Source organism: Anomaloglossus baeobatrachus, chromosome 5 (genome assembly GCF_048569485.1).
Source record: "Anomaloglossus baeobatrachus isolate aAnoBae1 chromosome 5, aAnoBae1.hap1, whole genome shotgun sequence".
NCBI classification, from domain to species: Eukaryota; Metazoa; Chordata; class Amphibia; order Anura; family Aromobatidae; genus Anomaloglossus; species Anomaloglossus baeobatrachus.
In genome coordinates this window covers 521,822,376-521,835,041 of record NC_134357.1, presented here as the reverse complement: position 1 = coordinate 521,835,041, position 12,666 = coordinate 521,822,376, and the positions used below count along the sequence as shown (strand labels likewise).

Below are 12,666 nucleotides of genomic sequence, written 5' to 3'. Positions count from 1 at the left end.
TATTGAGATGTACCTGTATATAATATTCAGGGAGGAAAATAAGTATTTGATACACTGACGATTTTGCAAGTTTCCCCACCTACAAAGAATGGAGAGGTATGTAATTTGTATCATAGGTACACTTCAACCTTCACAAACAAAATTTAATTTTTTTTTTTTATATATAGAAAATCACATTGTACAATTTTCAAGTAATTAATTTGTAATTTATTGCATGAAAGAAGTATTTGATGCAATAGAAAAAACGAACATAATATTTGGTACAGAAACCTCTGATTGCAATTTGTCACAATGACTATGGGATAGTGGGGAACCAGGGTTCCTAAGCTGTCCCAAGCTAGGGGGCCTTTTGCTATCCCTAATCTCAGATATACTCTTGAAGGTGGAGATGCCAGAGTCTCCTTCCTGTCCCTGCTCCTGACCATCCCTGATCTATTTCCTCCTCCCTCTCTCCATGGGGGGGGGGGGGGGGGGGAGTGTGAGACAGTAGTATGATGAAACCCACAGATAATGCAGACAAGGGAAAACCAAAACTGTCAGACTGCTCGCACGCACACAAAATAGTTAAGACAATAAGAGATTTTGGAGGAAACGTAAGTGCAGGATGGAAGCTAATAAACAACAGGGATAAACTCCACAGCAGCACCGGGCAATGAGCACAACTATCTCCAGAAAGACTGGGATACCACATCTCACAGACTAACAAAGACAAATTATAGCTGGCATGAGTGGAACCAGCATAAATAAGAGGGGAGCAAATATGAATAGGTCTCCCCACAACATCTGATCAAAGGAGCAGGCAGACCGGCAGAGATTAACTCTTGCTATCCTGCTTATGAATCAGCACACAGCAGGTCAACACCCGAGTCTACCTGTGTTGATTCCAGACACCAGAAAAACTAATCAGATGGAGTGTCAGAATCCTCAATCTGAACAGAGATTGACGCCACTATGACAGTCGGTGAAGTTAGTGCAAAACTCCGTGTGACACAATTACAGAAGTCAGACATTTCCTGTAGTTCTTAATCTAGTTTGCACACACTGCAGCAGGGATTTTGGCCCACTCCTCCATACAGATCTTCTCTAGATCTTTCAGGTTTCGGGGATGTCGCCGGACAGCATTGAGTTTCAGCTCCCTCCAAAGATTTTCTATTGGATTTAGGTCTGGAGACTGGCTAGGCCATTCCAGGACCTTGAAATGCTTCTTACGGAGCCACTTCTTAGTTATCCTGGCTGTGTGTTTCAGGTCATAGTCATTCTGGAAACCCAGCCGTGATCCATCTTCAATGCTCTTACTGAGGGAAGGAGGTTATTGGCCACAATCTCGCAATACATGACCCCATCCATCCTCCCTTCAATACGGTACAGTCGTCCTGTTCCCTTTGAAGAAATGCACCCCCAAAGTATAATGTTTCCACCCCATGCGTCATGGTTGGAAAGGTTTTCTTGAGATTATACTCATCCTTCTTCCTCCAAACACAGCAAGTGGAGTTGATACTAAAAGGTTCTATTTTAGTCTCATCTGATGATATGCCTTCTCCCATGTCTCCTCTGGATCATCCAGGTGATTATTGGTGAATTCAAATTGGCCTGGACATGTGCTGGCATGAGAAGGGGGAACTTTCGTGCCCTGCAGCATTTTAATCTATGACAGCTTAGTGTGTTACTTACGGTACTCTTTGAGACTGTGATACCCAGCTCTCTTCAGGTCATTGAACAGGTCCTCCCATTTAGTAGAGCTGATGCCTGACCTTTCTCAAAATCATCCTTACCCAATAAGGCAGGAACTTGCATGGAGCCCCAGAACAAGTAAGATTGACAGTCATCTTGTGTTTCTTCCATTTTCTGATAATTGCATCAACTGCTGTTGTCTTCTCATCTGTCACGGTGTGGGTCGAGAACAGGGGACAGGGGCTCCTAGACTGGCATTCAGACTAGGGAACCCTAGCTATCCCAGAGTTACCTTTGATGGTAAGGATATCTGGACTGCCTTCCTTGCCCTGCTCTTATATTGTTAACCATCTAGTTCAATCCTCCTCCACCAATTATAAATTTTGTCACTATATCATTTAAAACAGACAGTGTTGTGTGTACTGAGGAAATCATCATTTAAAAGCTGTTAAAGTATCTGCCATTACTACCTCTTGTGGTAGGGCATTCCACAATCTGACTACTTTAATTGTAAAGAACCCTTTCCCATTTAGCTGCTGGAATTGCCTTTTTCCACTCGCATTGAGTGCCCCCTGGTCCTTAGTATTGTTTTTGGAAGGAATAAGTCATGTGCCATTCCTTTGTATTGACCACATATGTATTTATACATATAAATGAGATCTCCTCTGAGATGTATTTTTACTAAGCTATACAAATCTAAATTTTCCAACCTCTCATCATATGGGAGGCCGTCCATTCCTTGCAATAACCTAGTTACTCGCCTTTGATCTGACTAACTTCTGAATATCCTGTTTAAAATGAGAAGTCCAAAACTGGATCCCATATTCCAGATGTGGCCTTACAATTGATTTATAGAGGGGTAACAATATGTTGGGATCACGGGATCTGATCTCTCTTTTTATGCACCCTCAAATCTTGTTTGCTTTTGAAGCTGCTGCCTGACATTGAGTGCTGCTGCTTAGTTTACTTGTAACCAGAATCCCCAAGTCCTTCTCCTCTTTTGTAGTCCCAAGTTTAGTTGCATTTTATGTATAGGCAGAAATAGGATTACTCTGTCCTAGGTACATTACTTTACATTCATCGACATTAAAACTCACTTGCCAAGTGTCTGCCCATTACGACATCTTATCCAGATTGTTTTGTAATATTGTACTATCAAGGTCCGTTTTTATAATCCTACATAGTTTGGTGTTATCAGCAAAAACTGCACTCTACTCTCAATCCCATCGACAAGATCGTTAATAAAGAGTTTAAAAATAATCAGTCCTAGCACAGATCCCTGCAGTACCCCACTACTAACTATAGCCCAATTAGAGAAAGTACTATTAATAACTACTCTTTGTTTTCTATCTTTTAGCCAATTCCTTATCCATCTGCTTGTAGTTTGCCCTTGTCCTTGCTTCTGGAGCTTCATTGCAAGACTGTTATGTGGCACAGCATCAAATGCCTTTGCAAAGTCCAAATAAATCACATTAGCTGCATTACCAATATCCAGATTTGCACTTACCTCCTCATAGAAACCCAACATGTTGGTTAGACACGACTTTTCTTTCATAAATCCATGCTGTCAGTTATTATATTATTCTCTGTAATATATCCTTGTATGTCATCTCTTAAAATGCTCTCAAAAACCTTGCACACCACGGATGTCAGACTTACCGGATGGTAGTTGCCTGAATCCACCTTCTTACATTTCTTAAATATTGGTACCACATCAGCCATTCTCCAATCCTGAGAAACCAAGCCTGTTAACAGAGAGTCTAAGAAGACAAGATACAGTGGTCTGTCAATTACTGAGCTCAATATCCATGGATGAATGCCGTCTGGCCCGGGGAATTTGTCAATGTTTAATTACTCAGACACAGGCGTACTTCTTCTTGTGTTAAATTAGTTATATTGGGGGGGGCACTTTAATTTTTGCCTTGTTGAATGATCCCTGGAACAGTCAGTTCCTTGGTGAACACCGATAAAAAGTGCCTGTTTAATATCTCAGCCTTTTCTTTGTCCTTTATCATTAATCTGTTATAATCTTTTATGGGGCCAATACTATACTTTTTTTCCATTTGGCATTGATGTATTTATAAAAAATTTGGGGGTTTATTTTAATGTCTTTGGCAATTTTGTTTTAGTAGGTAATTTGGCTTGCTTGATTTTTTTTTACATTTCCTATTGAGAATTTTATACTCCTGATATGCTATTTCTGTTTCCTCAGCCTTCAAGATTTTGAATGCCCTTTGTTTTTCTTTTATTATACTTTGCACTGTTTTATGTATCCATAGTGGTTTATTTTTATTCCTACACCAGATAGTATAAGTTTTTTTTACAGGACTCTAGTAGTATATTCTTAAACTTGCCCCATTTATATTCAGTATCCCCAGTTACCATGACATTATCCCAATCTACATGATTAAGCTCTTCCCTTAATTTATTCAAATGAGCTTTCCTACAATTACAGGTTTTATCATTTCCCCTTTCAAATGTTTATTAAATATTTCATTGGAACTTACCATATTATGATAGCTGGTGCACAAGTACTCCCGAACCTGTAGATCTGAAATTATATCTGGTCTATTTGACAGGACCAAATCCAGCAAACTATCTACCCTGGTCGGCTCATCTACCATCAAAGAGTTGTAATTATCTTGAATTGTAGATAAAAACTTGCAACTTTTAGCACAACCCTAAAGGTGGTGTCACACACAGCGACAACGACGTCGCTGCTACGTCACCATTTTCTGTGACGTTGCAGCGACGTCCCGTCGCTGTCGCTGTGTGTGACATCCAGCAACGAGCTGGCCCCTGCTGTGAGGTCGCCGCTCGTTGCTGAATGTCCAGCTTCATTTTTTGGTCGTCGCTCTCCCGCTGTGATGCACAGATCGCTGTGTGTGACAGCGAGAGAGCGACGAAATGAAGCGAGCAGGGAGCAGGAGCCGGCATCTGGCAGCTGCGGTAAGCTGTAACCAAGGTAAACATCGGGTAACCAAGGTGGTTACCCGATATTTACCTTCGTTACCAGCCTCCGCCGCTCTGACGCTGCCAGCGCCGGCTCCTGCTCTCTGCACATGTAGCTGCAGTACACATCGTGTAATTAACCCGATGTGTACTGTAGCTAGGAGAGCAAGGAGCCAGCGCTAAGCAGTGTGCGCGGCTCCCTGCACATGTAGCTGCAGTACACATCGTGTAATTAACCCGATGTGTACTGTAGCTAGGAGAGCAGGGAGCCAGCGCTCAGTGTGCGCGGCTCCCTGCTCTCTGCACATGTTGCAGCACAGCGACGCGTGTCGTTATGATCGCTGCTTCGGCTGCTGTGTTTGACAGCTAAGCAGCGATCATAACAGCGACTTACAAGGTCGCTGCTACGTCACAGAAAATGGTGACGTAACAGCGACGTCGTTGTCGCTGTCGTTTAGTGTGACCCCAACTTAAGATTCTATGTCCCATTGAATGTCTGGATGGTTGAAATCTCCCATAACAAGGACCCGATTATTATTATTATTTGCTGCCTTTTCAGTTTGTTGCAGAATTTCACCCTCTACCTGTTCAGATATGTTAGGCGGCTTATTGTAAACTCCAATTAGCAGCTTTGCATTATTTCCCTCCCCGTGTACATTTACTGACTCTACATTGTTGCAGCTCCACCAATGTCATCCTGATCAGCCCCGATCTTATAACGCCTACCCCTCAACCCATGGGGAGAGACGGGGGCGGCTTATAGTAAACTCCAATTAGCAGCTTTGCATTATTTCCCTCCCCGTGTACATTTACTGACTCTACATTGTTGCAACTCCACCAATGTCATCCTGATCAGCCCCGATCTTATAACTCCTATCCCTCAACAGATGGGGAGAGACGGGACAGGAGGGATAAAGCCAAAGGAAATAGTCAAACAGGGGAAAACAAATCTCTATTTCGGCACACACAGAGGTATAAGACAAAAAGAACTTAGGAGGGAAATAAAAGAAGGGAGGAAATAACAAGACAATGGGAGAACTCCACAATAACTCCATCAATAAGGCTGCTTTCACACATCCGGCTTGAGCTCTGCGGCTCAATCCGGGTGTGCAAGCTATGCAACGGATGCGGTGAACACACTGCATCCTTTGCATAAGTTTTTACTTTGCGGCCAGTCCGGTTTTTGCCGCTTGCGGCATGCTACTGAGCATGTGCAGTGGCAAAAACCGCATGCGGCGGCCGGATGCAGTTATTGCCGCATCGCGCCGCATCCGGCCGCCATAGGCATACATTGACAAATGCGCCGCATCGGACGAATGCGGCGCAATGCGTTTTTTTTTGCCACACGAAAAACCGTGCCAGGCAACGTTCCACCCGGCCGCCGCATCGGCTAAATCTGCCGCATGCGGCAAAAACCGGATGGAACGCAAGGCCTTGCGGCACAATGCGGCACTAATTAAAGTCTATGCAGAAAAAACGCAAGCGGCAGCAAAAAAAAACGGTTGCGATTTTCCTGCAAAGTGCCGGATTGTGCCGCATTGCAGAAACCGGAGGTGTGAAAGCAGCCTAAGCAGTAAAGAAAAAATACCAGGCACTCACCAGAGCTTGCTTGTGCAGTTTTGTGATTTATTCAATTGTTGGGGCTTTCATGTGTAAAAGGGCTGGTGGGGAGGGAGAGGACGCAGGCACAAGCAAGCTCTGGTGAGTGCCTGGTATTTTTTATTTACTGCTTACATGTCATAAATCTGGCTGCACCAGTGGCACCGCAGAGCAAGGTTTTTTCAGCCGATATTGAGGAGCTTTTTATTTTCCGCTATACTGGATGTGGATCAGTGCCCTGGATTCTCTTTATTGCATAAACTCCATCAATAAAGCAATACAAAGCAGGACTGGGCTACAACAGCACAAGGACTAGTTTAACAAAAGCTATAGTCAGCATGGGAAGACAGGCTCCACCATCTTAAAAAGCCAGGGAGTGACTGTGATAGATATAGCAGAGATTAAATCCTGCAAGCCCAATCACTAATGAGAACACAGCTGGTTGACACCCAAGCCTGTCTGTATAACTCAGACGCACCAAAGGAGGCAGTGTCAGATTCTACAGTGTGAACAGTGTCAGATGCCGCCATGACACGTGGTGAGTTTAGAGCCAAACGCCGCCTGACATCACCAAGCTGCTTGCCTATTGTTTTGTAGCCCATCCTAGCCTTGTGCAGGTCTAAAATTTTGTCCATGGTGTCCGTAGACAGCCCTTTGGTCTTGGCCATGGTGAAGAGGTTGGAGTGTGATTGATTGAGTGTGTGGTCAGGTGTCTGTTATACAGGTAATGAATTCAAACTGCAGCAATTAATACAGGTAATGAAAAAAAGAGCAGAAGGGCTTCTAAAAGAAAATATAACAGGTCTATGAGAGTCAGGATTCTTGTTGGTTGGTAGGTGATCAAATACTTATTTCATGCAAGAAAATACTAATTAGTTATTAAAAAAAAACAAAACAATATTCTGGATTTTTTAGGGGGATTCTGTGTGTCACAGTTAATGTGTACCTACAATAAACATTACAGACCTCTCCATTATTTGTAGGAGGGAAAACTTGCAAAATCGGTAGTGTATCAAATACTTATTTTTCCCACTGTATAATATAATTTGTGTATCCTAACTGTGAATGTGCTAGAAATTGAGACTTTATTTTCAATTATTTAATTTAATCTTTCAAGTGCCAATGTGAATTGTTTAAAAATCTATTAGGATTCTCGATTTATTAGTTTCTGATATCTATTTGTAATGTGATCAGGTATATGTTCTAATATAGTAAGCCTGAAGGTACGGTTGTACTTGTGTATGACTCAGGCGAGTCTCACATCGGTATCACCCGGCACGGCCTGACGCTCTCTGGACATGAGCGTGCAGCTGCATGAAAATACATGCAGCTGACCAGCTCCTGTCAAGAGATTGTGCGCCATGCCGGTTGATACCGATGCGAGACTTGCCAAGTCATACACAAGTGGAACCGTACCCTTATACTCATACTGTCTTTATTTGTATTCTAATAAAAAAATGTCAAGGCAAAACTACGTTTCAAAACCCCATATTTGATGTGCAATTTCTCCTGAGTACATCAATACCGCATATATGGTGAAAAATACTGTTTGAGCGCACAACAGGGCTTGTAAGAGAAATACCATCATTTGACTTTAAAAGTGCAAAATTGGCCACAATGGATAGTGGACACCATATTGCATTTGCTGAGCCTCTGATGTGCCTAAACAGTGGAAATTGACCGCAAGTGGCTCCATTTTGGAAACTACACTCCTCAAGCAATTTATCTAGTGGTGTATTGAGCATCTTCAACCCATTGGTGCTTCACAGCATTTTATAATATTATGCCATGAAAATTAAAATATTACTTTTTTTTCAACAAAAATGATGCTGAAGGCCCAAATCTTTAATTTTCACCTTACCTGGCTGTTACCGCAGGAGCTCGGCTGTCATCTGTGCTGAGCTTCTGCTGTGATTGTGCAGGGAACTGCTGATATTCAGCACTTTTGTGCTATGATCAGTTTGTCAGATTGACAGACCGATCATAGAGAGCAGGGACTGCTGTAATTAGTCCCCTCACCTCTCTTCCCATGTTAGTCAGCTGACATGGGAAGAGAGGTGTGGGGACTAAATTTGTATTTAAAAAACATATTTAAAATCATAGAAAATGTAATCAAGGACCTTGTGTGGAGAAGTAAACAGCTGAGGAAAGGAAGGAAAAGGACGAGGAGGTCATATAGCTTTTTAAGAAAAAGAAAAAAAAAGGACAAGAATATAGGCTTAAATTGTTATGTCAGGCCTTATAGCGGAAAAATGGATATACTTTTGCAATAACTAACAAACAGTTAAAGCTTTGTTAGTGACAAATTGCAGTAATAAGAGTACTGTATCCAAGATATTTAATGCCATAATGAGGGAACAGGTTGGGCGACCTCTGCTCCAGCAAAAAAGAAATGGAGGAAGAAGAAATGAAAAGAAATTAGTTCAGAATACGCAGACTTTATTGGAAAAACATGTTTTGGTGTCAATTTATTGGGGCAATTTAGTAAATATTTAAAATCAAAGTTCTCTTAAAACCTATAATATGTGTATTGGGGAATAGAGAAGCGGGTCAGTTCCCAATGATGATGTAAACACTACTAAACTTCACATGGAAAGTGATTTAAAAAAAACTCGATCCCAGCAGATGTTCCCACAAAGAAGGAATGGATCGTAGATGGAAATAGTAATTTGTAATATGAACATGTTTATTATTGTAGTATAGAGAAGTTTCAGACATTGTTCAGACATGGAAATTATGCGCTAAAAGTAACTGTAATGAATGGCAGATTGCTGAGATTGGGAGTTAGGAAGAAGAGGGAGGAGGAATGTTGGGTATTTTTGGGGGAGAGGATTGCAATACTTTTTTCCATGTAGTAAATATATAACAATGTGAAATGTTCGATGCACATGGAATATTGCATTTTATTTGATTTTTAGAAAACAGACGTCTATTAGTAACTGTATATGTTTTAATTCTAACGGAACTTCTAACGTGCTTTCCCTTTCTTGTTTACTTACTTGCCTTTAGTTTCACTGTCTCTTTAGTGTTTTCTTGTTTAGTTTGTCAAATATATAGTTTTTCCCCATGTGAATTTTTCATAGTGGTCAACAAATTATAATTTTCCAAGTAAAACATTTCTCACCTTCTAGGTATGATAATGCCTTCTTTACCCGTGTGAGTTTTGTGATGTTCAAAAAGATACCATTTGCGTGTATTCATTCTGAATATGACAAGGGTTTCCTACCTGTGTGAATTCTTTGGTGTCTATCACGACTTGAGTGATCTGCAAAACATTTCCCACATTCTGAACATGAAAAAGGCTTCTCCCCAGTGTGAGTTCTCTGGTGTGTAATAAGAGTTGATTTAGCTGCAAAACATTTCCCGCATTCTGAACATGAAAAAGGCTTCTCCCCTGTGTGAATTATTTTGTGTTTAACAAGACTTGATTTTTCTGTAAAATATTTCCCACATTCTGAACATGAAAATGGCTTCTCCCCTGTGTGAGTTCTCTGGTGTGTAACAAACTGTGATTTATGTGCAAAACATATCCCACATTGTGAACATGAAAAAGGCTTCTCCCCTGTGTGAGTTCTCTGATGTATAACAAGATGTGATTGTTGGTTAAAACATTTCCAACATTCTGAACATGAATAAGGCTTCTCCCCTGTGTGAGTTCTCTGGTGTGTAACAAACTGTAATTTACGTGCAAAACATCTCCCACATTCTGAACATGAAAAAGGTTTCTCCCCTGTGTGAGTTTTCTGGTGAGTAACAAGATTTGATTTCCAGGTAAAATGTTTCCCACATTCTGAACATGAATATGGTTTCTCCCCTGTGTGAGTTCTCTGGTGTGTAACAAACTGTGATTTATGTGCAAAACATATCCCACATTCTGAACATGAAAATGGCTTCGCCCCTGTGTGAGATCTCTGATGTATAACAAGATGTGTTTTTTGGTTAAAACATTTCCAACATTCTGAACAGGAATATGGCTTTTCCCCTGTGTGAGTTCTCTGGTGTGTAACAAATTGTGATTTACGTGTAAAACATCTCCCACATTCTGAACATGAAAATGTCTTCTCCCCTGTGTGAGTTTTCTGGTAACTAATAGAGTCTGAAGAAAATCTTTTCTCCCCCAGGTGAATTTTTTGATGGATTTTTCCATATTCTGAAGTTGAAAATGGCATCTTTACTGTAAGAGCGCTTCGATTTTTAATGCCTCTTTTGTGACGTTTATTCTTCTTAATAGTCTGTGATGAAACAGAAGGTAGGACTTGATCATTAGAATCAGATGATAGATCTTTGCTGTGAACGGATGATGATATATCTGGAATAGTTTCATTGACTTCAGTTATATCTTGTTTGATATCAAGGTCTTCTGATTTAAAAATTGAAGATGTCAGTTGTCCCTCTAATCTCCTAGTACAGTCATCTGCCAATGATAAAAATTATTCTTAATAATATGTACAAATTTAAGGATATATATTATAAAATAGCTTGTAACATTGTCACCGGCTTCCCCGCACTATCCTGCTCCCTTTCCCAAGGGGGGTGTCTGCACACTTAGCATCCCGGTCACTCAATGGTGGCTTCCGTGTCCTCCAGTCCCTACCGTCTTCTCCCAGGGGCCTGCACATGCGACGCAGGATTCCTAAGAGTGTGCTTAAGAATAGGTGTGTGCACATAACCCTAAGGGTTATGTGCACACACCTATTCTTAAATGGCCTGCATGCCATAACCCAGAAGTGTCTCTCAGCCTACGGCTGAAAGGCAATAGGTTTTTAGGACATCCTCCGATATGGGAGGTGCTTAGGCAGCGTGGTCTATCCTTAGAGACACGTTGCAAGTTGTCATGTGCTGTTCAGTTTGCTGAGTCTTAGGCCCGCTTTACATGCTGCGATATTGTTACTGATATCGCTAGCGTGCATACCCGCCCCCATCGGTTGTGCGACACGGGCAAATCGCTGCCCGTGGTGCACAACATTGCTAGGAACAGTCACACTACTTACCTGCCTAGCGACGTCGCTGTGACCAGCGAACCGCCTCCTTTCTAAGGGGCAGTTTGTGCGACGTCACTAAGCGGGCGCCCAATCAAAGCAGAGAGGCGGAGATGAGCGGGACGAACATCCCGCCCACCTCCTTCCTTCTTCATTGCTGGCGGGACGCAGGTAAGGAGAGGTTCCTCGTTCCTGCGGTGTCACACGTAGCTATGTGAGCTGCCGCAGGAACGACGAACAACATCATTACTGCAGCAGCAACGATAATTGGAAATAGGGGGTGATGTCACCGATGAGCGATTTTGACCGTTTTTGCGACGATTCAAAATCGCTCATAGGTGTCACACACAACGACATCGCTAAGGCTGCTTTCACACATCCGGTTTTTGCTGAGCGGCACAATACGGCGCTTTGCAGAAAAACGCAACCGTTTTTTTTTTGCCATCAGTTGCGTTTTTTCCGCATAGACTTGCATTAGCACCGTACTGTGCCGCATGGCCTTGCATTGCGTCCGGTTTTTGCCGGATGCGGCATATTTAGCTCATGCGGCGGCCGGATGGAACGTTTCCTGGCACGTTTTTTTGTGCGGCAGAAAAAACGCATCGCGCTGAATCCGGCGCAACGCGGTGCGATTTACAATGCAAGCCTATGGACGCCGGATGCGGCATCCTGCGGCAAAAATGGCATCCGGCCGCCGGATGCAGTTTTTTTGCACTGCGCATGCTCAGTATTAAACTGCATCCGTCAAAAAACGGATGGGCCACATGGAAAAACTTATGCAACGGATCCGTTTTTTTTCACCGCATTCGTTGCATAGGTTTTTGAGTCGGATTGAGCCGCACTGCAAAAACCGGATGAGTGAAAGTAGCCTAAAGCGGCCGGATGTGCATCACAAATTCCGTGACCCCAACGAGATCTCTTTAGCGATATCGTAGCGTGTAAAGCCACCTTTAGGCTTCCTTCAAACATCAGTGTTTCCGGTATGTATGACATCCGTTTTCAAACGTACCAGAGACACGGACACATGTAGACTCATTAAAATCAATGAGTCTGACTTCCGGATCCGGTCCTGGCTGAGGAGGCAGCAATAGAGGGGAAGCTCCAAACACCCATCTGAGAAACCGACGATAAACAGCATACCCGGGCAAGTGAGCGAGCTGAGAGCAGCACGTCTGGTAGCAGGAAGCAAGCAGCTATGGAGCGGTACTTACTGAGGAGTGCTGGTGGTGGTGAGGGGCCCTGGAGGAGTGGAGATCCTGACTGCCGGCGTGGAGAAGAGGAGACTGTCATGGCGCCGACGAGCCTGATGGAGGAGGAGCCAGAGTCCCCAGTGCAAGATGTGGTAATGAAAGGCAGGAGAGGGAGAAGTGAAGGAGATGAGAGCGGGGGGTCGGGGGAGGATGGAGCAGGAGAGAAATCGCTGCAGGGGATTGAAGAGGGAGAAACACAATGGATAGAGGAAGGG

At 42.9% G+C, this 12,666-nt stretch overlaps 1 protein-coding gene across 1 annotated transcript in view; it reads right to left on the bottom strand.

The window, feature by feature from the left end:
• LOC142312879 (uncharacterized) overlaps window positions 1-12,666 on the bottom strand; it is a 266,832-nt gene that overhangs the window by 101,768 nt on the left and 152,398 nt on the right. Inside the window, exons 28-29 of the mRNA XM_075351863.1 lie at window positions 9,422-10,636; window positions 3,331-3,431 (exon numbers count right to left, since the gene is read on the bottom strand). Coding sequence (XP_075207978.1) covers window positions 3,331-3,431; window positions 9,422-10,636 — 1,316 coding nt within the window. The remainder of the gene's footprint in view (window positions 1-3,330; window positions 3,432-9,421; window positions 10,637-12,666) is intronic.